Source organism: Capricornis sumatraensis, chromosome 5 (assembly GCF_032405125.1).
Source record: "Capricornis sumatraensis isolate serow.1 chromosome 5, serow.2, whole genome shotgun sequence".
Taxonomy (NCBI): domain Eukaryota; kingdom Metazoa; phylum Chordata; class Mammalia; order Artiodactyla; family Bovidae; genus Capricornis; species Capricornis sumatraensis.
This window is the reverse complement of record NC_091073.1, coordinates 55,744,782-55,771,912: the sequence shown is the minus strand read 5'-3', so window position 1 is coordinate 55,771,912 and position 27,131 is coordinate 55,744,782. Positions and strand designations below refer to the sequence as shown.

Sequence of the window (27,131 nt, the reverse complement as noted above, 5' to 3'; positions counted from 1 at the left end):
AAGAAAACACCTCATACGTAAATGTTTCCAAATGATTTTTGCTAAAACCTAAATAAAGTCTCATTTCATAGTGTAAAGATATTACAAAGGACATCAAGAGTTTCGCGTATGGCATGGCCTGCTGTGTAAGCCCATTTTAAATCCTCCTGTAAAGATGAAACTGCTTGTGTTGAAATTGTGAGGACATTTTATGAAAGAAAAATAAAATTTCATTTTTCTGTTTTCCATCTTCTGCAGGAAGTCACCAAAGCAGTCCAGCCTCTCTTACTGGGAAGAATCATAGCTTCCTATGACCCAGATAACAAGGTGGAACGCTCCATTGCCATTTACTTAGGCATAGGCCTATGCCTTCTCTTTATCGTGAGGACGCTGCTCCTGCACCCAGCCATTTTTGGTCTCCATCACATTGGAATGCAGATGAGAATAGCTATGTTTAGTTTGATTTATAAGAAGGTAATACTTCCTTGCACAGTCTTTATGCTACTTGTTAGTAGCATCGTGTTTTAAATGCTACACTAGTACAAGTAAGGGATAAATGCTAAAATCAGTTTTGTAGGGCTGTGAAGTAAATGGCAGCAATAATGAATATTTCTAATTTTTCCTTGATACTTCCCTTCAACTAGTAATTATTGAGTAATTCTGTAAACTGTCTGTATTTTAGACTTCAGTTTTGTTTTTTCCATATCATCAGTTTTTGGAATCCATGGCTCCCTGTTGAAATGATTCTTGCTGTGTGCATAAAAGTCATTGATAAAATATCATCTTATGGTAAAATGCTATGTGTCTTTATGTGCAATAACAAGAATATAGTGTGTAATTGTTATTGATAAAGCAAGCAATTGATATTTCTACCTTAACTTGTTATGGGGGCTTCCTCCATAGCTCAGTCAGTTAAGCATCTACCTGCAATGAGGGAGACATGGGTTCAATTCCTGGTTTGGGAAGTTCCCATGAAGAAGGGAATGGCAACCCAATCCAGTATTCTTGCCTGGAGAATCCCATTGACAGAGGAGCCTGGCAGGCTATAGTTCATGGGATCACAAGAGTTGGACATGACTTAGCTCTATTTTTAACTAGTTATGACACAATGATAGTATCCACTGCCTTATTCTGAGTTAGATTTTTGTCATCCTAAGTCTTGGAAATTAAAAATTTTGGAATAACACATACATGGCAACCATAAGGACCTTTTCTACTTTTCCGTATGCATTGTCAAGTCAAAAGCTCAAGTTGCTAAACCATACTTTGGATGGATTCAAATTAAGACTGTCTTACCAGGCCTTCCCTGGTGATCCAGTGGTTAAGATTCTGCACTTCCACTGCGTGGGGCCCGGGTTTGATCCCTGGTTGAGGAACTGAGACCCTGCATGCCATGCATCACAGTGGGAAAAAAAAAGGACTTTCTTACCTTACAAACACATTTTAAGGTCATCTTAGTGACACAATGACATGTGCTTTCACCAACCTGATTTATGTGTGACTCTTTGATTTACCAAGATTAAAGATTTCTTTTTTTTTTAATAGATAGTTGTTGGTTATTTTGGTTATTTTCTTTACCCTTCTTCTCTTTCTTCTTCCCCAAATATAAAAACTTTATATATTTGCCTTATAAGAGCTGTGGGCCTGACATTCCCTCTACAAATAACCCATTAACATTTCCATAATATACATGCAAGGTCAGTGGTGTTGTAAAATCTTGATAGTTATATATTAGTGTTTAAAAAGCCCAAGTGAAAAACCGAGTCCACAGTTTAACCAAATCACCCCAACTGCAATCTCATCAGTTCACAAGTACCAGGAAAGCATGGGTGATAAATCAATAAAAATCTTATCTCGATCCAGAAATTTTATGTAAGTGAATAAATTATTAGGTATCATTTAGAAGATAGAATTTAGACAAGATACATATTAAAGAAAGTTGAATCCAGTTTAAAAGTATTTATAAAAGCAATTATTATAATGATAACTGATGTTCATGACAAACTTCTAAGTGATTTAGGTATATCATTTCATTTGATCCTCCTCAAAACTCTATATGGTCGAAACTATTATTCCTATTTTATAAATAAAATATTTTGATAAACTAAAGGCCTAAAAAGTATTGAACACTGTGCAAGAACTGCTTCAAAATTTCTAAACTGGAAAAGTCACAATCCTTAAAGTCATGTCCAACCCCATTGGCCTGCCAGACTCCACTGTCCATGGAGTTTTCCAGGCAAGAATACTGAAGTGGGTTGCCATTTCCTATCTAGGGGATCTTCCCAACCCAGGGATCAAGCCCACATCTCATGTCTTCTTCATTGGCAGGCAGATTCTTTACAACTGCGCCACCTGGGCTTCCCCCTTGAAGTTAAGGGTTTTCCAATTACTAGAGAACATAAGCACTGAAATAATGTTGCAAGTCAAATTGGGTTACATAGAAAGAGAGACATGAAGCACTGGGGGCTAAAGAGGAAGGGAGGGCAAAGAGTTGTTGAGTTTGTGGATTAGTTCTTATATTATGTTTAGCACAAATACAGCAATATATGTTCCTTCAAACCCAGGATGCATTAATGAAAAGTTGGAAGCTATGTCTGTCCTTTCTGAACATTGTTTATATGTGTTCTTACCTAGTTTGCTTTACCCCTCTAGCCATACCTACTGACCTGCATTGACATCATCATCTAAGAATACAATTGCATCTCCATGCAGCTGTGGTTTGGTCACTAACGTTAACTAGTGCCTTATCTGACCAGTTTCACCCATGTGGCAGGCAGCCACTGATTCTTCCCAGATTATTATAGATTTTGTCATAGAGCATCATCTTCTTTGTTCCAAACTCTGCAACATGATACATTCAAATTAGATTTTAAATAATGAATCTAAATGCAAACTAGGTTGAACTTTGCCTGTGAATTTTGAGAAAGATAACTATATAATGAATAGATATTCACTGAGTATTGTGCATGTACATTCCATGTTAAGCACTATAGAATTCAGGTCGCCTGAGACTGAGTATGTTACTAAATCATGTATCATCTAGCTCAATGGACCCTGCCCCCCACATACTACTGTAACAGCATTTGGAGTTCACTGCTTTATTCTTTCTTCATCTGTGCTTATCTAAACACTATCTATTATTCCACACCATCTTAAATTCTCCCTCAGTGAAATATTTACAGATTTTTATAACCAGATATGTGAACTTGCTCTAACCACCCTGTTATATTCCACTCCCTTTAACTAGTTTATCATATTTAGTTATGTATTTGTTAGGTGTCTTGAGGTAGTAATTTTGTTTAATAACTAATAATAATCCCTGAAACCCTGGATACAGTGATTTGTATCTAAGTGCTCAATACATGTGTGAGAGAGTCAGTTGAAGCAAATGTCAAATGGGTACTCTTCAGTCAAAGCCAATTCTTATTAAATTTTGTAGGTGAAGTGTGCCTGTGATCTCTCATAATAATAATTAGTTTATCTGCTTAATAATCCTGTTTTGTCTATATGGATGTATTTTTCGTTGTAAAATTTAAGAATTTTTTGTTGTTAATGTAATCTTTCAAGCAATTATTAATAATTATTTATAATATACTTGTATTGACTTTAACTGTAATTTTATTCAATAGTCACCATAGAGTACATGAAAAATTTAAGGCCAAGATTTTATTTTTAAAAATTTTATTGAATATATTGGCTTATATTATTATGTTGGTTTCAGGAATACAGCAAAGTGATGCAGATATATATATATATATCTTTTTTCTTCCTGATTCTTTTCCACTATAGGTTATTACAAGATATTGAATATAATTCCCCATGAGACCAAGGTTTTAATCTCAAATTTCACTTGCCTTTAGTTCCATCTGTAATAAAACAAAAACAAAAATAAAAAAACAACAAGCAAACCTCTGCAGTATATAAATGAATATATAAGTACAATATTTTTCCCATTTTGGACTAGAAACAATTGTTAACCCTCTCTAGCTACTGTTAAATAATGTAAGTAGAGGCATGCCATTATAATATTAGTTGTAAAGAGAAACATTTATAAATCTGAGAAGATACTAAATTAAATGAACATAAGATAATTTTATTAGGTTTACTTAAAAAAGGCATGCATAGTTACCCAATTCCTCAGCTGTATTATAACATGCTTATAAATATGTCTACTGTGCAGTAACATCATTTAAGTTCCCATTTCCTTTTAGACTTTGAAGCTATCAAGCCGTGTTCTGGATAAAATAAGTATTGGACAACTTGTTAGTCTCCTTTCGAACAACCTGAACAAATTTGATGAAGTATGTACCTACTGATTCACTCTTTTATGCACCTTTGTTATAAATCATACAACCCCAGAGATTTTCTGGGTCAGATAACTAATGAGTGGTTACATCATAAGCATTCCTAGCTTCCCTATTTCTGAAAACCGAGAAGGCTAAGTTGTGTAGCAGAGTGCCATTTTGGTATCTCACAGAACTAGACAACTCAAGGGCACCTCTGCTGGCTTTTTATTTGGTGTGGTTTTTCAAAATTAAATCCTTATCAGATCTTGTTTCATTTTAATGCTTTAAGTCAGTTATTTACTTTGGCTGAGTATGATACTCTGAAAAATTCTTGTTTAGGGCTGTCTTCTGTCACAATAAAATTCAGGGTCCTTGAGGACAGATTATGTATTTTATACATAATGTATTTGTCTTTGCATTTCTAGTATTTAGCATGCTATCGAACTCTCAGCAGGTGCTAAGCAATTTACTGTGAATTGAGTGTGCATGATGTTTTCTGAGTATTTGGTCGGATAATAGGGGTGTGCAATGGTATAGACTGAAATTCAGCAGAGTCTTGTCTTTCATGTTCTATGTCATGGCTCTTGCTTTAGTCACAGAGGAATAAGTTACTTAAAGAATTCCAGACATGGTACTTAAGATAGCCAATCACCACACATATCCACTGGAAAAAATCACAGTGACTTGCAGTTAGTTTTGGGGGAAATCCTAGTCTCTGTGGAGAATGTTTAAGCACATTGCTGTGTGCTCCATATAATGAATACCTAGATTTTAGTGCATTCAGAACCATGATTGTATGAGCTCACTGTGCTTGATTTCTTTCTTCTATTCTTGATTTTCTCTTTGTTTTGGGGTGGAGGATAACATGTCCATGGTTTTCACTGTGATTTTATTTTTCAGGGACTTGCACTGGCACATTTTGTGTGGATTGCTCCTCTGCAAGTGACACTGCTGATGGGGCTGCTCTGGGACTTGTTGCAGGCCTTCACCTTCTGTGGGCTTGCTTTCCTCGTAGTCCTTGCCCTTCTTCAAGCCGGGTTAGGGAAAATGATGATGAAGTACAGGTAGAAACTCTTTAAATAGTGTGAAACACAGATTGCATTCTTACTAGTTATATGACCTATGTCAAGCTGCTTCTGCCACTGTTTCTGGTTTTTTCATCTTTGAAATGAAATAATCATTTCCCTTACGCTGTCAGGAGGATAAGTCAGAGTGTATGACATACTAGCCCACCAGAACTTCTCTATGTACTGAACCATGATTTTCTTACTAGGTGTCACAAAAAGGCATATTTTCATAATGTTATCAGCGGTCCCCAACCATTTTGGCACCAGAGACTGGTTTCGTGGAAGACAATTTTTCCATGGACTGGGGGAGGGGATGGTTTCAGGATGATTCAAGCACATTACATTTATTGTGTACTTCATTTCTGTTATTATTGTATCAGCTCCACCTCAGATCATCAGACATTAGATCCCGGAGTTTGGGGACCTTGATATAAATAATACTTTCTATATCAATGGTACATTTTTTAGCTTGCCAGTCTATAGAATTTCTTTATAAGTATGTTACCATCCATTTTGCTTTTTTGCACATCAGAGATTTAGGTACAATGGATAAAACAGTTATGTGAATGGGAGGGAAAGCATACATTTTAGGTAAAGTTCATAAGCTTTTTCTACTCTGATTCATGAATCATCACAGCACAGCCTTAGTGGCTTTTTATTACTGAATGATTCAGTGATACCAATCACTGCTTATGAAAGAGGACTTCTGGAGTTTGCCAGCTAGAGTATGATAGAAAGTGTTCAAATTTTGGAGTCAAATAGTTCTTAGTTTGAATCCCACTTTGCACCTTACTAGACATACGACCTGTGTCAAGCTGCTTCAACCTTTGTGTTTCTGGTTTTTTCAGTTTTTAAAATGAAATAATCACCTCCCTCAGAGGATTAGGCATAGTATATGACATGCATCTAATACATGTGTCTGCACATGGGAGGCATTTACTGATTGATACTTACTATTTTTGTTACTGTGTATTTGATAATAAAATAAACATCCATCTGTTTAATAAAAGAAATGTGGCTTTTCTTAAAAGCTTGGGCAGTTCTTAGTGGGCAGTTTGACTTATTTTTACTAAGTATTTGATTTGTGGATGAAATAATTTACAGAGATCAGAGAGCTGGAAAGATCAATGAAAGACTGGTGATAACGTCAGAAATGATTGAAAATATCCAATCGGTTAAGGCATACTGCTGGGAAGAAGCAATGGAAAAAATAATTGAAAACCTAAGACAGTAAGTCATTCCAAAAATGTTAATGTCAGTTAAATTAGTCAATTAAGGTTTAATAAATTTAAAATGAGTATGTCACAGTGGACTTCAGCTCATATTTGAAATTTTTGACAACCAAATAATTGTGTTAAGTTATATCAATATTCATGTGTTAGTGGTGTAATGTCATTTTCATGGGACTGTCATTTTACATAGGTGAGCTATTTTTGCACTACACAGATATCTTACAAAAGAACTGCCTATTTGTGTTTACAGCTGCTTAATAGACTAAACTAATGATCATGATGCTAGAGACTGAAACCTAAAATAGAACTGCTCGAGTAAAAATAATACAACTCTGAACCAAATAAATGATTCGCTAGTATTACAACTTCCTTAATTTATATGTTATGGCTCATGAAAAGCAAACCAAAAAACCCCCTTCTGTTTGTTTAAAATATGTTTGTTCTTCCTTTACTTAAGAGCAATGCCAGGGTAATATCTATAAATTGTGTTCTATAAACCCTCCACTTGAAAAATCAAAAGCCGCCACCTGAAGTAGAATCAGTACTTGGCACCCATTTTGATCTCTGATTTTGTTTTGCCTCAGATAACCTTTCTTTCACTGGTTAGTAAAGATTATAGCCAGCAAAAAATACAGCACAGACTGGGACACTGTTGCTGAGAAAATTTTGGACATGATATAAACCAAGGTATTTCTGTAGCTCTAAGACCATTTTTCTTTAGTCAAGTTCCATGTTCTACAAATTGCAATTTAAAAAAGGGTTCTAGGAGACTCAGTGGGCATAGATCTTCTGTTAAAGGGCAAATAATTTCAGAATGAATTAGCTCATGAGAGTTTCATAGGAAGAAAAGATACTAAAAAGAAGAGTTCCATTTTAGATGATATGAGTGTGATTATCAGGGATTCAGGCTGCGGAGTCCAGTAGACAGTGGTAACTGAGCTGCAGGTGTGTGATTGGAACAACAAAAAAGATGCTGAAATGGTAAGTCCTTTGCCATGTAAATAGAAAGAGTAAAAGACTATTTATTGCCCAAACATGATTGGTCACCTGTTTTTATTATGCCTTTCAAGACGAATCCAGGAAAGGAATTATGTTTTCTTTCCGGAAACATCCATAAAGATCCTGCTTAGTTGGTTGAAATTTTTCTCTTTAACAACTGAGTTAGCTCTCAAGGGTCACTGATGAACTGGGTAAAAGGCTATGCAGTGCTCCCTGAAAATCTACTTCTTTACTGCTCTCTGGTAATAAAGCCACTTTCAGGTTTTTTTTAAATCATAATAAGATAAAATGTTTTTATGACTCAAAGTGTTAGTGTTGTTATTATGGGGAGTAAGGCAATGGCAACCCACTCCAGTACTCTTGCTTGGAAAATCCCATGGGTGGAGGAGCCTGGTAGGCTGCAGTCCATGGGGTCGCGAAGAGTTGGACATGACTAAAGCGACTTAGCAGCAGCTTTCTGGGTGATTCTTCTATCTATACATGTTCTTGAGCCTGTTATTCTTTTCTTGTAGTATCATTCCTTCATTTTCCTCAACTGTTTATAATATACAATGACAGTTTGACAAATTTATTAACATTTTGGTAATCAGTGTTTTCTAGCATTAAGAAAATATAAGCCTAGCCAACAGTATTCTTCTTTCAGTTGAAGATTAGAGAGACACATAAGTTCTAAGTGCAAGTTCCTGTGTTGTCATTTATTGTGGCGACAACTCCACAAGGGAGATGTAACATTTCTCTTCTGTAGATGTGGATTCTGTAGGAACAGAGGGAAGAGCAACTTGCTTAAGATGGCATAGCTATAACCAGCAGAGCTGAGTCACACCCCAGTTAGATTCCAAAATCATAATCTGCCTTTAATGCCAAATAATTAAAATAGGTAAGCTAAACCACATTAGACTGGGAATCACAGTGTAGGTTGGGAGCACTGAACTTCATTTTCTTCATCAGAGTGCTGAGGATTACATTTTTTTTCAGCCTTGAAAAAAAAATTTCATCTGCATTCTACCACTTGAGAATGAGAACTCTTCTGAGTTGTACAAGCATGTGGAACTAGCACCCAAATGCCAGGCACAGCTAGCGCTCCCTCCCACCAGCATGCTCTACTTGTCTGTCTCATCTCTGCTCTTTCCCTCACAAGAGCTGAACAGAAGGATCACAAGTGATTCCAGTTTTGATGATCTTGTGAGAGTGGGATGAAGGTTGAAGGAAGCATTGTCCTCTGTTCTTGCCAGCTCTGCACTCCCTTGCTTTCTGCCTGTTGGTGCATTTAAACCTCTTCTGTTTGTGTTGAAAAAATAGTTCACATTTTCAGTTCAGACTAAAACAAAGTATGATTGCAAATAATTATTCTGAAAGGAGAGAGGGTGGATGCAATATCTATTCTCTTGTAATTTTCCAAGATTTACTGGCAGCAATCTTTTTTAAAAAGCAGATTCTGGAGGACTACTGCAGACTCAGTATCTCTGAATGGTGATCTTGATACACTGCATTTTAAAAAGTTTCTCAGGTGATTTTTACTTGTGCTAAGCCTTGAGAACCACTCCTCTTTGGCTCATATGTTATTTTCAAGGTTCTCCAAAGCCAATCCAGAACTTCTAAAATGCTGACAATCCATTAGGGAATCCCAGAATTGCCTTTTCCTTCTATAAGTCTTTCAATATTATTCTCATATCTGTACTTAAATACTTAAAACACCAATCAATAAAAAATTACTAGTTTCATTAATCTATAAATTAATAATGATGTAAATGAAGATATAAAAGCAATCTAATTATTGAGATTATTTAAAAATAATATTTATAGGTATTTTATGCTGGTATATTCATTGTCATCCACCCCTCTTTTAGAAAAGATAACTGAGGCCGAGAGAGGCTAAATAACTTGCTCAATATCACACAGCTCATCTAGGGTAGAACCAGAATCAGAAAGCAGAGAGAAAGCTTTTGAGAGTGTATGTGCAGATTTTTTATTCCAAGATGCCTGATATTTTGGAAAGTATATAAGCACCCCAAATCTTACTATTTGTTTTTTTTGTTTTTGTTTTTTTTTTTTTTAGAACAGAACTGAAACTTACCCGGAAGGCAGCCTATGTGAGATACCTCAATAGCTCAGCCTTCTTCTTCTCAGGGTTCTTTGTGGTATTTTTATCTGTGCTTCCTTATGCACTGCTCAAAGGAATCATCCTTCGAAAAATATTCACAACCATCTCATTCTGCATCGTTTTGCGCATGGCAGTTACTCGGCAGTTCCCCTGGGCAGTACAAACTTGGTATGATTCTCTTGGAGCAATAAACAAAATACAGGTAGTGTACCAAAATGGGTCTTCTGACTCAATGAATTTAGAACAGTTTAGAACTTTTGTCATGAGCAAACTCTCTAGAGATGAATTCTTGGCCTTGGACCTGTTTGATGCACAGTATTTCCTCTCTTGATGTCTATATGTGGTCCAACGAGCCTTGTAAAGCCTAGTGAAATAAAATGAAAGCCCATGAGATTTTAGAGAAATTGAAGAAAATATTGTTACTGTTTTCTGGAGATTATTATTCAAGTAATCAATCAGTAGTTCTAATGAACTTGGCAAATGTGCAAAATCATGGTGGCAGGTTCATCAGGAAGTTATAAAATTTTCTAGCTAATGCTAGGAATGTTTACCTTAAACTTTTCCAAGTATTTTTCTGAACAGTATGATGGATGAGAATGACATTGTATGCCACAATAATTACCTTAAAATCTCAGCATGCTGACGTAGCTGTTAATTTTGAAGAGAAGTTCTAAAGTCCTTAAGGGAATTAGACTCAATTTATGCCAAGCTAACAGAATCACCACCAGGAACTTGGATGTGGTTATAATTTTTAGAATTAATACACAATTCAAAATGTTTTATTATGCTGTTTTGATATATATTTAAGTATTTAATCCAGAAAATAAATCACTGTGTCATAAGTTTAAAAAAATGAGGGTGAAGGGTGAGCCACTTTAAGGTAGTTCTGCCATTATTTAACACAGGCCAGAGTTTGACTTCCCTGGTACCTCGGTAAAGAATCTGCCTGCAGTGCAGGAGACCCGGGCTTGATCGCAGGGTCAGGAAGACTCCCCTGGTGAAGGAAATGGCAAACTATTCCAGAATTCTTGCCTGGAAAATCCCATGGACAGAGGAGCCTGGCAGGCTACAGTCCATGGGGTCGCAAGAGTGGGACAAGACCTAGCAACTAAACCGCTATCAGAGTCTGTCAATGGTGGACCATGGACCTAATAAAAGGAGGATGCTATAAAGATGAAAATACTAGGTTTCTCTCTCTCAGTGTTGAATTGAGGCAGTCAGTAGTTCAGGTGTGCTTTATAAACTCATTACTAAGGTTAACATGTCATCTAGTACAAGGATGAGTCAGTGGTATGTTAAAAGTTAATGTATAAATAAGTTCTATAAAATGTCACATATTTAAAGAATGCATTTATAATAAATCCTAGTACTTGACAATTAACTTTAGAACACATATAAAATTATTTTTTAGGAAAAATTTCTAATATAATTCATAAAATAGAAAATGTAGCACTTATTAGAGTTTAAAAAGATGTAATAATGTATTAACACTATCCTAGTTCTATAATATGTTTTTGCTTTCTTTTATAAACAGGATTTCTTACAAAAGCAAGAATATAAGACATTGGAATATAACTTGACAACTACAGATGTAGTGATGGAGAATGTAACAGCCTTCTGGGAGGAGGTCAGAATTTTTTGTTTGTTCTAAATATTTAAGCTTTTCTTATTCGTGATTCTGGTTTTCATCTTAATGGGCAATAAACTTAGAATGATGACAGAATTGTTAGAACTGAAAGAGGAATCACTCCACTTATTTTGTAGTTTAAGAGGTAGAGGCCCAGGAATATTAAATATGACAGACAGGCCTCTTCATGTTTTTCCAAGTCATGTAATTTGTTTCATATAATAAATTAGGAAGTAATGCAGTGCTCATAGGTTTTGGAGCCAAATTGAGCTGGAATTGAGTACTGGTTCTACCATTTACTTCTAGTGCAAGTTACTAAATTTTGTGGAACCTCTGGTTCTTCATCTGTAAAGTGGGAATATTAACATATACCTTGCAAGGTTGTTGTGAAGATTGACTGAGATAACTGATGGGAAGTATTCAGCATAGTACCATACACATAATAGTTCCTCAGTAAATGCTGTGCTCTGTGATCTCAAGTTCTAGTCCAACGTGGTTTGCAGATACCAATAAACATAAAGATGTATATGGGATAGACCTATGGATTGTTTTCTACTATTTTCACTTATTTTAATTCACTATTAAAAATTCTCATTTCTCATGGTCAGAAAAAATGTTATTAATGATTTTTCAGCTTCTAAAGGACTAATATTTGATTATAGAGAATACCAGTGGAGTTCCTCTTTCCTTATCACTTTTTTTCTGTTGAGTAAACATAGGCATTATGAAAGCAATGTCCTATTTCCACATATTTCGCAATATCTTAAACTGGTTTTATTTATATAAGTAAGTTGACCCTAAGGGCGTCACTGTAATTCTTTTTTTAAGATAGAGGTAAGAGAATAATTCTTTATCTGCCTAGAAAAATTATGGGGAAGTGTGTGGATTAGATTGATTTTACTTATTTGATTTTAGGAATTTCAAATGCCCTTCTAGACATAAAGAAAAGCAAGAATTTTGGTGATACAGACAATTGTTTTTCTAATCTCCATCTCATTCTCCTTTCATCTAATAAAATAGATACCATGCTTGAGCCCTTACTATGTGCCAGGTACTAGATAAGCACTTCACATGTTTTGTCTTATTTCTTACAACATTCCTATGATGTAATCTTAATATTTCCATTTTGCTGATACGGGAATGGAGGCTTAGGAAGGTTATAGGACCTGGCTTAGCTCATGTACCAGGCAAGGGATGAAGCTAGGTTTTGGACCACATGTCATGGTCTACAACCCTTTCACTGAACCATTGCCTTTCATCTGGCTGTATCCTCATCCTCTAGACTCTCACCGTCACCTAGCAAATTCTGGACACTCCTTGATGATATTTACCCAGGACAGTGGTGCTGGTTAAACCTCTCTCATTGTGTCTAAGACTTCAGCACTCACATGAGAAATCCTTCCAATATTGTCCTCAGAACTTCTATTTACAGTTACTTCTTCAGAAGCTTCCTCTCATGCTCATATGCTGAGCTTGGTGAGTGCCGAGACTTACTCCACTTTGGAAATGTCCTGCTCTGGAATCTCTTTCTCAGTTTAGAATTTCCTAATCCTAGCTCTCTCAGTCTCTCAATCCCACCTTTACTGCCTTCCAATTTCATGAAGATTTCTAGTCTCCTTAGTTCTCCCTTTTGGACTCCTCCTGGTTTAACTTCCATCAGTCACTTCAGTCGTTCCTACAGCAGCACCCTCAATCTCCTTTTCTATTTTTTAGATTTTATTTTATTATTATTATTGCTATTTTTTTTTTTACTTTACAATATTGTATTGGTTTTGCCATACATCAACACGAATCCGCCATAGGTGTAAAGATGTTCTCAATCCTGAACCCCCCTCCCACCTCCATACCATCCCCATACCCATACCATCCCTCTGGGTCATCCCAGTGCACCAGCCCCGAGCATCCTGTATCCTGCATCGAACCTGGACTGGCGATTTGTTTCTTATATGATGTTATATATGTTTCAGTGCCATTCTCCCAAATCATTCCACCCTCTCCCTCTCCCACAGAGTCCAAAAGACTGTTCTATACATGTGTGTCTTTTTTGCTGTCTCGCATACAGGGTTATTGTTACCATCTTTCTAAATTCCATATATATGCATTAGTATACTGTATTGGTGTTTTTCTTTCTGGCTTACTTCACTCTGTATAATCGGTTCCAGTTTTATCCACCTCATTAGAACTGATTCAAATGTATTCTTTTTAATGGCTGAGTAATACTCCATTGTGTATATGTACCACAGCTTTCTTATCCATTCATCTGCTGATGGACATCTAGGTTGCTTCCATGTCCTGGCTATTATAAACAGTGCTGCGATGAACATTGGGGTACATGTGTCTCTTTCAATTCTGGTTTCCTTGGTGTGTATGCCCAGCAGTGGGATTGCTGGGTCATAAGGCAGTTCTATTTCCAGTTTTTTAAGGAATCTCCACACTGTTCTCCATAGTTGCTGTAGCAGAAAAAGAAATAAAAGGAATCCAAATTGGAAAAGAAGAAGTAAAACTCTCACTGTTTGCAGATGACATGATCCTCTACATAGAAAACCCTAAAGAATCCCCTTTTCTTTTCACTGAATCGTTTGCTATAAGGCATTCACTTGACAGCTTTGATGAAGGGAATGCTATCTGGGAAAATAAAATACTCTAGTCAGTTATAAGTTTTATACAGTTACTGTTTCAACTTCAAATGGGCCTGTAAACTTTCTTGGGAAATGTTTTTGTCTTTACTTAATTTTATTTACTATTTCCCTAAAAGCTATTCCAGATTTTTACCAGTTCCCTGAAACTCCCAATCTCTCCCAGGATCTGCTCACCCCCAGCAGATGGCCTTGACTTCTGTAATATAGAGAGAAAATATATAGATGCTATAAAATATAGAGCATCACGTATGAATGTTTACAGCTTCTTTCTTCACGCTTGAGATTATTATTTTCTCCTATCTTGTCTAAGAGAAGGATGTATGCTTCCCCCTGCCCTTAACTGAACTGTTGTTATCTTGCTTCATCTTCTCAGGACATGGGGCCGGCAATTATTCTCTCTCTAGAAGCTCAATTCCTTTTTTTTTCAACTGACTTCTTTTAATATCTGAATATTTTCAAGTTAAAGAAATTTCTTCTCTGACTTTTGCCCCCCCTGAACCCCATCATCCAAGCCTTATCATTCTCCTTCCCTTTGCTATTAAAACTGTTCTTACTTCCTCATCTTTTGACTTTTGCCTTCTGCAATCTGGATTCTGTCTTTACCAATGCATTAAAAACTGTTCTTTTGAAATATTTATTTAACTTAGCTTTAGTGAGCCACTCTTTCCATGTAATCTTATATTCCAGCCATGACTTCTCAGTCTTGGCTGCCTGCCTCTTAAGAGGCGGTCGGCCACAGGGTCCCCACCGCCTCCTGGTATTTCATGGTCTCTGTGGGTGACTCACCCAGGCTCAACTGACGTCTATGTGCTGATGACTCTCAAAGGCAAGTCTTCAGCCCCAGTTCCTTTCCTGAACTTCATACATTATTTCCAAATTCCCTGCAAGGTCCTCAAACACTTCACATTCATCACTTCCCAAGCTTCATAAACCCACTTCTTCCAGTGTCTTCTCTGCTTCATTTGATGATTTCACCATTCACCAGTGACTCAAGAGGCATGTCCCTGATAAATTATATATGACTCCTCCCTCACTTCGCACCTGTGAGTAGGAACAATTTCTATTTATATATCAGGAAGCTGAGCTTTAGGGAATTTAAGTAACTAGAACAAGATTATACAACTGGTTAGGACATAAAGTCAGCCTAGGCGTCTGACTCTAAATGTTTTTTCTACTCACTCTCCTGTGTCTAATGAAAAAAAATGGACTACTGCTTTACTGTATACAAGATACTTTCATCTATATTATTTCACTTAAGATCCTCAACAGTCCAGGAGCCTAAAGCTCAGAATGTCATAATTTATGTGGCTCAGATGGTAAAGCATCTGCCTACAATGCAGGAGACCCAGGTTCAATCCCTGGGTTGGGAAGCTTTCCTGGAGAAGGAAATGGCAACCCACTCCAGTACTCTTGCCTGGAAAATCCCATGGACGTAGAAGCCTGGTAGGCTACAGTCCATGGGGTCGCAAAGAGACACGACTGAGCGACTTCACTTTACATGCAGCTAGTTGAGAAGATGAGACAGATACTGAAATAAAGATAAAGGATACCGTAATCATTTCTCTCACAACTACAGGGAACTTATAAACACAGAAAGTGTTCAGCTATAGTAGGGATCAAATAAATAAGAATAAGATCAATACTGAGATTCCATTTTCACTTATAAAACATGAAAAAATAGAACAAAACAAAATAAATCCCAAATCAGAAATCAACATTGTTGATGATGGTTCCTGGAATCTAGCACTCTCATACCTTGATGGAAGAGAATTTGAAACTGCTTTTCCAAAGACTTGGAATGTTTGCTGTACCTTTGCTCTGGAAATTTCCCTTGTAGAAATTTATACTAAAAAAACCAGAGGTTTGTTCCAAGATTTATAGCAAAGTACACACATCACAGAATTATTAAGTTAAAAAGAAAGTCATATAACATAAAAAATGAGAACTATTAATATTTATAGTTTATCCATTCTCTTCAATACTATCCTGCAACTTCAAATTATATTAAAAAGAGTGTTTAATGGTATGTGAAAATATTTATGATTTATATTGTAAGTCAGAAAAAGAGGATCACAAAGCTCATGTATTATTTTTCCTTAATGCTGTAAAATTATATATGATTTTACATATATGCAAAGGAGTGGAGGGATCTCACTGAAATGTTAAACATGATTTCTTCTCAGTGTTAAGGCTACAGCTGATTTCTCTTTTCTTCTTGCTACTTTTATCTGTTTTCCAAATTTTCTGAAGTAAGTTTTGACTTCTGTAATCAGGAGTTAAAATTAAGGTAAATTAAAGTAAAAGCAACCTTCCATTGGTCCAAGTGTTTATTGGATAAAAGTCCTATTTCTAAGCATGGAACATGAGCCCCTTAACAGTCTGCACTGCCCAGTTTATCGAGGATATCCTTTGTCATCTTACTATATACATTCACCTAGTCACTCACCGCTCCTGAGGTGTATGTTGTCCTTTCAAGGCTAAATCATCATGCATGCAGGTCCTTCTTCCTGGAATGCCTATACTATTTCTTGGTTTTGTGAAATACCACCTATATCCTTCATAGACTAATACTGGGTGAATTAATTGGACAAGCTCCAGACTGAGTAACTTGCTTTATGTAATGTGCTCCTATAGGACTTAGTGTGAGTTTTCCATTGTAGCACTAAACACGTTGCAATATTAATATCTGCCCATTTGTTATCCTCCTATGTAAGACTTTTGAAGTGGTCTTTAATATAGAGGTGATGCTCAATAAATATCTATTAGATAAATAAGTTAATAATAGAATAAAAAATGCCTTTGTCTCATTTGAAGAATTTCCATTGCCTACTTCTTAAAACTTTGCTTTTAGTTATTTGATGACTGAAAGAGATGTTAGCCATCCATCTCATAAGAATTCAAGCAGTAGTCTTAAACCTTAATTGCTTATGTATGCCCTAAAGTTTTGATAGTACTGAAAATCTGTATACCTTTGATACATTTTAAGTTGACTTATGAATTTTCAACATAGGTTTAAGTGGTGGTAAAGAATGTCTATTGTATAGTGTCTTCATATGTTAAATGGATTTTTGTCAAAACTTGGGAGCTGCCATTTCAGTACTTTCAATTTCATGGCAAATAAATGAATTTATAGTCAGGTCTCATTGCTAAGTCAATCAGATAAATATTACTTGCTTTATATCAGGAAAATGTAACTTTAAAATGCAGATAATAATTTGTATTAATTTATTAAATTACTAAAATTAGATAAATAATAAGTTAATTAAAATAACTTGTCCTTCAATTCATCTCTTAAGTCTGATTCTGAGATGACAGGACACATAGATGCCATCACTTTGAAACCTGGTGAAACACGATGTTACCTCCTTCAGTATTTCTGGCTTTGCTTTTATGGGATCCCCTCTCAGGAGAAAATCATTCTCTTATGGTCCCCATGTTCATTTCATGGAGCTTTTTACACTCTGGAAAGGGCAGCCTAGCTAAACTTAGGACTAGTGAGAAGGCTGCCTCTTCTCTGAGGGGAGAAGCAGAAATTAGGAAAGAGAAGTGACAAAGAGCAAGCAAATTCTCAGATGATTAACTTTAGGAAGGAGTACTTCGGGATGTTGAGGTTGTGAAAATGCATTCTCTTAAAACTCTGTGAACTATTACCTTCCTCCTGATCACCTGCAGTGCTATTAACTGTGATTTGAACACTGCTCAGATGGTAAAGAATCTGCCTGCAATGCAGGAGACCTGGGTTTGATCCTTGGGTTGGGAAGATCCCCTGGAGAAGGTAATGACTACCCAGTGCAGTATTCTTGCCTGGTGAATCCCATGGACAGAGGAGCCTGGTGGGCTGCGGTCCATGGTGTCACAAACGGGTTGGACACGACTGAGTGACTAAGCGCATGCACACACTCTAACGCATCCCAGAGGGCAGTCCAGAAGCAGGGAGCTTTCAGAAAAGAACTCCTTCTCCCAGCACTTCTGCAAAAATGGAATTCATTCAAATCAAATGGTAGTATCATCACATTTATGCTTAGTAATACCTACTAAAATACTTTGAGCTTCTTAGAGCAAGGTGCCAGCGTGATAGAGTTAGAAGATTTGGGTTGTAATTCCACTCAGGCCTACTACTTAAATGACTTCAGTTACTTAACTTCTCTGAGTCAAAGTCTACAACTTTCAATGAAAGAGTTTATAAAGTCTACCTCATATATTGTTACTCTGCTGAAGATTGAATGATTACGTGTATGTGTTCAGCCTATGGGAGAGGAGATAGATACCTTTGTATATATAGCTAGATATCTTTAATTAAATTTGATGGTGAGCAACAATCAGCAATTGAAATTATAATTTTGAAATATTTTGGATCATGTGCTCTAGAAATCATGTAACTTGTGTGCTATAAAGTATGGACCATGTGCCATGTACTTTTCAAACTAATAATACATAATGTAAATAGCTATTGAAAATATTGGGCTTCCCTGGTGGCTCAGCTGGTAAAGAACCTGCCTGCCAATGTAGAAGACACAAGGGATGCAGGTTCGATCCCCGGGCAGGAAGATCTCCTGGAGAAGGACATGGCAGCCTGCTGCAGTATTCTTGCCTGGAAAAATTATATGTACAGAGGAGCCTGACAGGCTGGAGTCTACTGGGTTGTAAAGAATCGGACACAACTGCACCTGCACACACACACTGAAAATATCTGAGAAACATACCTTCTTATTTACTGTGTTTTTTTCTTTTTTACAGGGATTTAGTAAATTATTTGAGAAAGCAAAAGAAAATAATAATGATAGAAAAATTTCTAATGGTGATACCAGCCTCTTCTTCAGTAACTTACTTCTCGGTACTCCTGTCCTGAAAGATATCAGTTTCAAGATAGAAAGAGGACAGTTGTTGGCAGTTGCTGGATCTACGGGAGCAGGCAAGGTAGTCTGTTTTATACCTCACCATGAAGATGTTAACCTGACATGCTTTTCTCCTTTCTTCTTCTAGTTTGTAAAAGGAGAATATTTGGATACTGTGTATAATTATTCCACTGATAGCATCCTCTAGCCTTTCATTTCTTTCTGATATCTTCAGTAACTTTTTCTTTTATATATTTATATTTTGGGCATCACTCAGTACAGTGTCATGCACGTACATGGTGAGCATTTAATAACTTTGTTGAACAAGTAAAGCATCCATTTTTGCCAATCTGTGGAAAAGACATTTTCTCAGAGCTGGTCCAGGAAAGTCATGGCTTACATTTCACTTTAGTAACCACATGGGCAAAAGATCCCCATTTTGTTGACACAAAATTTTTTTGGAGAATGGACTCAGGCTTGCGTATGATTTATTATGAGGGAAAATTATTGAGTGGGATAGTTGTTTGATGGCAATACATAGGAGTGTTTATTCTGTGCTGATCAGCCTTCCACCCTACCTCATTTAATTATAAACCATGGATATTTGGAGATACATCTGACAAAAATTAAGAGGTTAAAAAACTAAAGGGTCAAATTTCATTGTCAGGAGAAGACTTTATGTTAGTATTGAATGATTTGAGCTATTGTTCAGATAATGATAAACATTTGTTCTCTTTATCTGGGAAATACATTCAAAGGGCATGAAGGAATAGAATCAGAGATAAACAAGGGTCTCTTGGCTTTGAAATAGACTACTTAAGGATAATAGATATTTGCTTTGGAAGTCTATTGAAAGGAGGTTCTTATTCCCACTTGACTATAATTTTAGCTACAATACTTTCTAGGAAAATTAAAAAAGGTTCAGTTCAGTCGCTCAGTTGTGTCTGACTCTTTGCAACCCCATAAATTGCCTTTGCGACCCCATAAATTGCAGCATGCTAGGCCTCCCTGTCCATCAAAAAAAAGTTTAGTGTCCTATTAAAACTCTTCAGAATACTTTGATGAAAGAAAAGGAAGAAGGAAGGAAGGAGCAGTGCCACTGTTAAGATAAAAATGTAAATATAAACAGAAATGAAATACCCCTGAAAAATAGTTATTTATTAATGTCTACTTAAGGAAGAATCACATTTTAAAGAATTTAGTCTGAGACTTGGGAAACAAAATACTATAGAAAATTTCTAGTCATTGAATTTGGTGTTCATAATTGTAGCAATATACAATTTGCTTTTTTCTCTCTCTGTATGTGTTTTCCCACATGTGAAATAGCCCTTTCAATAAAGCAGCTATAGTGCGTTTTCTTCTTCGAAAAAATGTATTTCTTCTTAAAGTGCTACTTTTCCCTTCTCTTTCTTATATAACTAGATATTTTCACTATTAAAAGAAAATGATACCATAGGATTTGCTAATAAACAGATCACAGATGACTCGACCGAGAATGATTGCTTATGAGAAGATAATAATTGTGTTTCACTGAATTTTTAAAAATTAATTTTATTTGTTTAAAATTACTTCTTTGAAAGGTGTAAACAAACAGCTTTGGAATTACAAATTATGGGACTTAACCAGCAATTAAATTTCAGGCAACTCTGTTAAGAATTGATGAGCAGATCATTGCTGGCTGGAGTTACATCTTCTGAGAAGTAGATATGAAGACAGAGTCAGATGGAGGCAGTTGTTCCTTAGGAATAATTAAACCCCTCTGAGAAATAGAGCTTGGCAACTAAGTCTAGGAGGATGTCCTTTCATTGCAGTAAGAATGGAGCATTTTATACTCTTATTAGATAACAGATCTAGCTAAAATATAAGGTAGAATAATTGCAAATACTCACATTTCAAGATAAATACTGAACCACTCAGTTTGGTAATTTGTGTATTAAAAGCCTTAAAAATAACCAATTAACAATTCTATTTGTATGACTTACCCTAGTATGTTTGCAGAGATTTTTATATAAAGATATTCATCATGTTGTTTCAATAGCCGCAAATTGGGAGAACTCCTAAATATCTAATAATGGGGGATTGATTAGGTAAATTTTGGTATAGTTATATAATGGCATGTTATTCAGTCAGTATACATATGTATGTGTATGCATACTTAGTCATGTCCGACTCTTTTGTGACCCCCATGGACTGTAGCCCACCAGGCTCCTCTGTCCGTGGAATTTTTCAGCAAGACAATTGGAACAGGTTGCCATTTCCTACTTCAGGGGATGTTCCTGACCCAGGGAACAAACCAGGGTCTTATCAGTATTTGGCATTTTATATATATTAATTCAGTTTAACTTTGCATCTCTCAAAAACCAAAATATTGATAAATATTATATATTTATATGTTTATATAGATAAATACTGTTAAATATATATTTAACCTTTGTGTTTGATATAGATCCAACCTTATATAGATCCAAACCTGTATATTGTGCATACATATATATATATATGTTGTGTATACATATATGTATGTGTGTATATATATATACATGTAATATGTGTGTATATATTTATATGTAATCAGATCCATTCCATTGTTGGGGTTTAAAAATCTGCTCTATATGAAAATAATACTTACAGTTTCAATTATACAGAAAAATTATATGTAGAAGTAAGGAATTTGACGATGGACAGGGAAGCCTGGTGTGCTGCAGTCCATGGGGTCTCAAAGAGTCAGACACGACTGAGCACCTGAACTGAAGGAATTTTGGATATTTTCCATATACAATAAGAATTTTAAAATTTACTGAAATAAGGTATCACAAAAGTGCCTATCTCTTCATCCTTCTTTCTTCCTAATATATTTTAGGTGGTATTACTATTTGTTAAAATTAAAATTTTAAATGCATAAAAATTTGAAAAATTTTCTCTCACTTCTCTTTCTCCTCTGCTTATTTTCCACTTTTCACCATTCTTTCTCCCAATTCAGGCAGATACTCTTGTTAGTTTTTTGAATGTATATACTTCTACACATGGTATTTCATTGTTTGGATGGATGTTTGTAATGTAATGAATCACCTATTGATTGACAGTTGGGTTATTGCCAGTATTTTGCTAATATGAAGAATGACACTATGAATAATATTGCATATATGTCATTTAGCACATCTACTAGTGTTTCTGTATATCTGTCAAACTTTCTTTCCTGAAGGCTGCATCAATTTGTGCATGTGTGTTACAGTCCATGTAGATTGTAGGTTTATTTCCCCACAGCATCCCCAGCATATGTTATCTAACATTTGAATTTTTTCCAGTCTTGTTGGGTAAAGTCATATGTCAGTGTTTTTTTAATTTGCATTTCTCTTATTAGGAATAAAGTAAAAACTATCATATGTTTAAAGGTCACCTCTATTTTAATTTTTGGTGAAATATCTGTATAGTTTGTACTGTTTTCTAGTGAGTCATTATTATTTTTCTTTTTTGACTTTAATATCACTCAAGAGGTAAATTATTCATTTGTGTCACATAACTTGCAAACATTTACTTCAGTTTGACGTTTTTTCCTTTTGTTTTCTGTGCCCAAGTCTTTTTTTTTCTTTATAATGTGATTTATTTTTTTTTATTTTATGACTTCTGGATTTTGATTGATATAGAAAAGATTTCTTACACAGTGGTAGTTGTTTTTCTTTTTTTTTGGACATCCTTCAGTGTTTTCTTTAAGAATTCTTACAGTCTTATTTTTGTACTTATTCTCTGACCTATTTGAAATTCATCATGTGTTGGGTGTGGCATACGGCTAGTTTTTTGTCTGCCCTCCACATGGCTGTTCAGTTGTCCCACAACATATACTGAATAATCTATTTTTCTCCACTCATTTTAGGTGCCATCTTTATCAGATACTAGTTCTTTTATGCATTTAGACCTACTTTTGTAGCTTTAATTCTAGTCCATTGATTTGTCTGTTTATGTACCAGTAGTTTACTTTTTAAAGTTATTGAGCCCTTATTTAATAATGTATATTACAGTGTATAATGCTGCAAAGAGTCGGACATGACTAATCAACAAACAATAATGTCATTATATTATTGAGTAAAATGTTTATATATATATGTATATATATATAATGTCATATGATAATAGAAGTTTTGAAGATAAAACAGAAAGAAAGATTGATGATAGGGGTGCAATTTTAAGCAGTGGAGGCCTCATTGAAAGGTAACATTTGAGAAAAGATCTGAAGGAGGCGAGAGGTTAGGTCATATGGTCATCTGGGGAAGAGTCTTCCAGGTAGGGGGTGGAGCAAACCCTTGAAATGGGACCGTCCATCTGGTTCACAGAGCAGCAGGGAGGTCAATGGGGTTGGCTCAGAGTGAGCCATGGAGAGTAGAGCTGTCAGAGAAATAAGGGGGCGAGACCATTACATAAGGGCCCTGCGAGTCTCATAAAGGGCTTTTTTTCTGAGAAGCCATTGGAGGGCTTTAGCAGAAAAGTAACATGATCTGACTTACATTTTGACAGGGCCACTTTGAGAATAGACTGCAGGAAGACAAGGGTGGAGCACGGAGTTAGAAAGCTATTCTATTTATTCTGGCGAGAGATGATATTAGCTTAATTTGGATAGTAATGGAAGTAGCAGTCAGATTCTGCACGTGTTTCCAAGAAAGGTACAACAGAATTAGACTGAACAAGGCATGTGAGAAAACAAATGAGCACTCCATAAATGTCAGTTATTAACTCATCTTTCCCTGACCTCTTCCAGCCCCATCCCAACAACCTGAACTCAGCACCCCATCTCTGTGAGCCTCTAGTGTAGCATTTATCACATTCTGTTATAATTGTCTCTTGTCTCCCTTTGTATCTTTTGTGCATAGCAGCATACCCAAAATAGGAAGTGCTTCATAAATTTTGAATTGAATCAATTAACACAGAATCTTTAAAAATTAGGGTACCTATGCTTAGGATGACAGTTGGTGGCACCTGCATTCTGAGAATGATTTGATCAAATGATTTGACTTAATAACACTGGTTTTATCTCCAGACTTCACTTCTCATGATGATTATGGGAGAATTGGAACCTTCAGAGGGTAAAATTAAGCACAGTGGAAGAATTTCATTCTGCTCTCAGTATTCCTGGATCATGCCTGGAACCATTAAAGATAATATCATCTTTGGTGTTTCCTATGATGAATATAGATATAGGAGTGTCATCAAAGCATGCCAACTAGAAGAGGTAAGTAACTATGTGAAAAACTTCTGGTTATGCATATGGAACCTTCAAACTACCTAAATTATATATTTAATGTTTTAATAAGTCTACATATATTAATCACATTTCCACTATGAGTAAACTACTGTGAGTAATTGATAAAATATATGACCCCTGCTATAAGAAGCCTGCAGAAACATAAAGATACAATTCATTTTTTAATGAATTTAATATACACTTCATTTTTTAAATGGTGGGCTGGTTTGGTTACGTAAAAACTCTAAGAAAGGGCAAGAATTTTGTTCACTTATTAGTGAGACAAATGCCCTCAATGGGCATTTGTATAGGATGCATTTTTTAAAGGTACTTCAGAATTATGTAAGAGAATTTTAATTATTTTAATAACACCATAGCCTAAACAAACAAACATTGACCTGCCAATAGGGAATCTAAGATAAAGTTGTGATTATATCTCATCCTTTGACCTTGGACATGTAACTATATAACCTTTAGTGTCTGTAATCCACTGAAACAGTGGCAAAATTATGATGAATCACTTCATAACAATATTGAGGACTGACTTCATCATCTAGAAATACAGAAAGTATTCCAAATAAAGCCAATATATGGATCTTGTACTATTCAGCATATAAATTGTATGATAAAGGGTTGACACCCTGATGGCTCAGTTGGTAAAGAATCCACCTGCAATTCAGGAGACCCTGGTTTGATTCCTGGGTCAGGAAGATCCCCTGGAGAAGGGATAGGCTACCCACTCCAGTATTCTGGCCTGGAGAATTCCATGATAGTCCATGGGGTCACAAAAGTTGGACAGGACCGAGCAACTTTTACTTTTACTTTTCACCCTGGTAGCTCAGACAGTAAAGAATCTGCCTGCACTGTAGGAGACTTGGGTTTGATCCCTGGGTTGGGAAGATCCCCTGGATCTTAATGGTAGGGAAAGTGTCATTATGATGTTAATGGTAGGGAAAGTATCATCATGAGTTTTATCAGCAGAGAAAATACCACATTATGAGGTTTGTCAGTGGTATTGCCTGAATACTGATCTTGATTCAAAATCACTCCCCTTGATAGATGGCATTTGATACTAGTAGATCTCTTTAAATCAACTTCTATGAAAAAAATTGCACTGGGAATAAAATGAAGCTTAAAATACAGTGTATGGAAAATGGGGGGAGGGGAGGCTGATTGTAGATTAGATAGAAACTACAGTCCTTACAAAAGAGAGCTACATGCTTGAACAAATGACTCTTTATACAGACTCATTCAACAGTAGCTTTTAAAGGCTTCTTTTTCTTATTTTCATGTACTTTGAAAGCATAATGAAAATAAAAGCTATTCTGAAAAATATTTGATTTACCTTGAAGAAAATATTCTTCATTCCTCAAAAGCTCTTCTTCCAAGAATAGTATTTCACAACCTGGAGGTTAGAACACTCATTAAATCTGTTATAAAAAAATTCTGCGTATTTCTAGAGAACATAGGTATTTGTCTATGAGGGGCTAAGCCGTAGGAGTGATACTCAGCGTCCTGCAAGATAAAGCATGAGCTCTGTTTGTTTATTAGTGCAAAGGTGTTGGAAAGTTTCTGGTGCCTTTATTTATTTATTGCTTTTAAATATATCTTTTCTCATAGAAATAGTTTTATAAATGCTGTCCTGATTCCCCCAAGTAAACCTATAAAAGTATATTTAATTTAAATATGGTGAAACTATAGGCTTTTCAGGTATCACTAGTGGTAAGAAGAACCCACCTGCCAATGCAGGAGACATAACAGATGTAGTTTTGATCCCTGGGTCAGGAAGATCCCCTGGAGGAGGGTATGGCAACCCACTCCAGTGATCTTGCCTGGACTGAGGAATCTGGGAGGCTATAGCCCAAACAGAGTCAGACATGACTGAAGTGACTTAGCATGCATGCATGCAGGCATGCATGGCATAGCTCTATTAGTAGTAGTAAATTCAGAGGTATAGGTACCTAATTCATAGAATGAACATTTACTATCTTCTGAATACTGTGCTAGGTTCTGAGAATGCCAGGGTGAATAGGGTGTGGTCTGTTTTCTAAAGAGTGCATAATAAAGTGACCTGTCTTTTAATGAATGGTTGTATAGTATGTGAATTGTATCGTGATAAAACTGTTAAAATAATGAGAGAAACAGGGTAAGAGTAAAATCATTTTATTTTTTTCTGATTCCATGACTAGTCTTAAAATTATTTTTAAAGTGTATAATTCATTGTAGTTTTTATTTTCATATGCTCAAGGTTGTATAACCATCACATTTTCAATTCCTCTAAAAGAAACCTCGGTTAGCAATCAATTTACATTCTCTCATCCCTAACCCCCCTACATAATTGTAAGCAAACTTTTGTCTCTAAAATATTCCTATTCTAGATATTTCACATAAATGTAATCATATAACATAATTTTCTGTGCCTAATTAAGCTTTTAAACTAGAAGAAAGTAGGGAGTATTAATTTTGAAAACATTTATTGAGACATTTTATGAAAATATGAATAGAACAAAATATATATACTTTGGAAGTTCATGGGCCAATAGGAAAAGATATCAATAAAGAATGTAAGGTTACTCAAACAGGGAGAAAAAGAGGCATTTCTAAAGGAGTAAAAAGAGAAATCTGGGTCTGCTAATGATGAAATAACCTTCAGAGGGGGCAGAAGGCCATTCTTTGATGGAATGATTCCCTGTGGAATTCTAATGGTGACAAGAATGGCACTTATGGTGTTGGAGGAATTTTTTTTTATTAAGAACATTGGAGTTGCCAGTAAAATAGAGAGAAGGCTAGGTATATGAGAAGTGAAGATTGATGAGTGATAGTCAATGGATTGTTGAGAAAATTAAATGAGATAAATAGAAAATGCCTAACACAGCATTTGGTGCATATTTGCCACTCAGTGAACTGAAGCTAATTTCTGTTTCCTTGGGAGGTAGAAGATACTGCTAGAGAGCATGACACAAGGCATGTGTCTCGAAGCCAGTTCTTGTTAGTGAGTGCTGTGGAAATAAGGTGGGTTTTGGCATAATTGAATAGAACCATGAATCAGAATCATGAAAAAAGTCATCAGTATGAATTTTGATGTTGACAAAAGTAGTTCTGAGAGAAAACTTTAAAAGTGGTCCTCTATAGT

The 27,131-nt window shown here is 35.7% G+C and overlaps 1 protein-coding gene across 1 annotated transcript in view; it reads left to right on the top strand.

The window, feature by feature from the left end:
- CFTR (CF transmembrane conductance regulator) overlaps window positions 1-27,131 on the top strand; it is a 181,023-nt gene that overhangs the window by 46,520 nt on the left and 107,372 nt on the right. Inside the window, exons 5-12 of the mRNA XM_068972401.1 lie at window positions 238-453; window positions 4,191-4,280; window positions 5,166-5,329; window positions 6,437-6,562; window positions 9,620-9,866; window positions 11,199-11,291; window positions 18,668-18,847; window positions 23,795-23,986. Of these exons, the coding sequence (XP_068828502.1) occupies window positions 238-453; window positions 4,191-4,280; window positions 5,166-5,329; window positions 6,437-6,562; window positions 9,620-9,866; window positions 11,199-11,291; window positions 18,668-18,847; window positions 23,795-23,986 (1,308 nt within the window). The remainder of the gene's footprint in view (window positions 1-237; window positions 454-4,190; window positions 4,281-5,165; window positions 5,330-6,436; window positions 6,563-9,619; window positions 9,867-11,198; window positions 11,292-18,667; window positions 18,848-23,794; window positions 23,987-27,131) is intronic.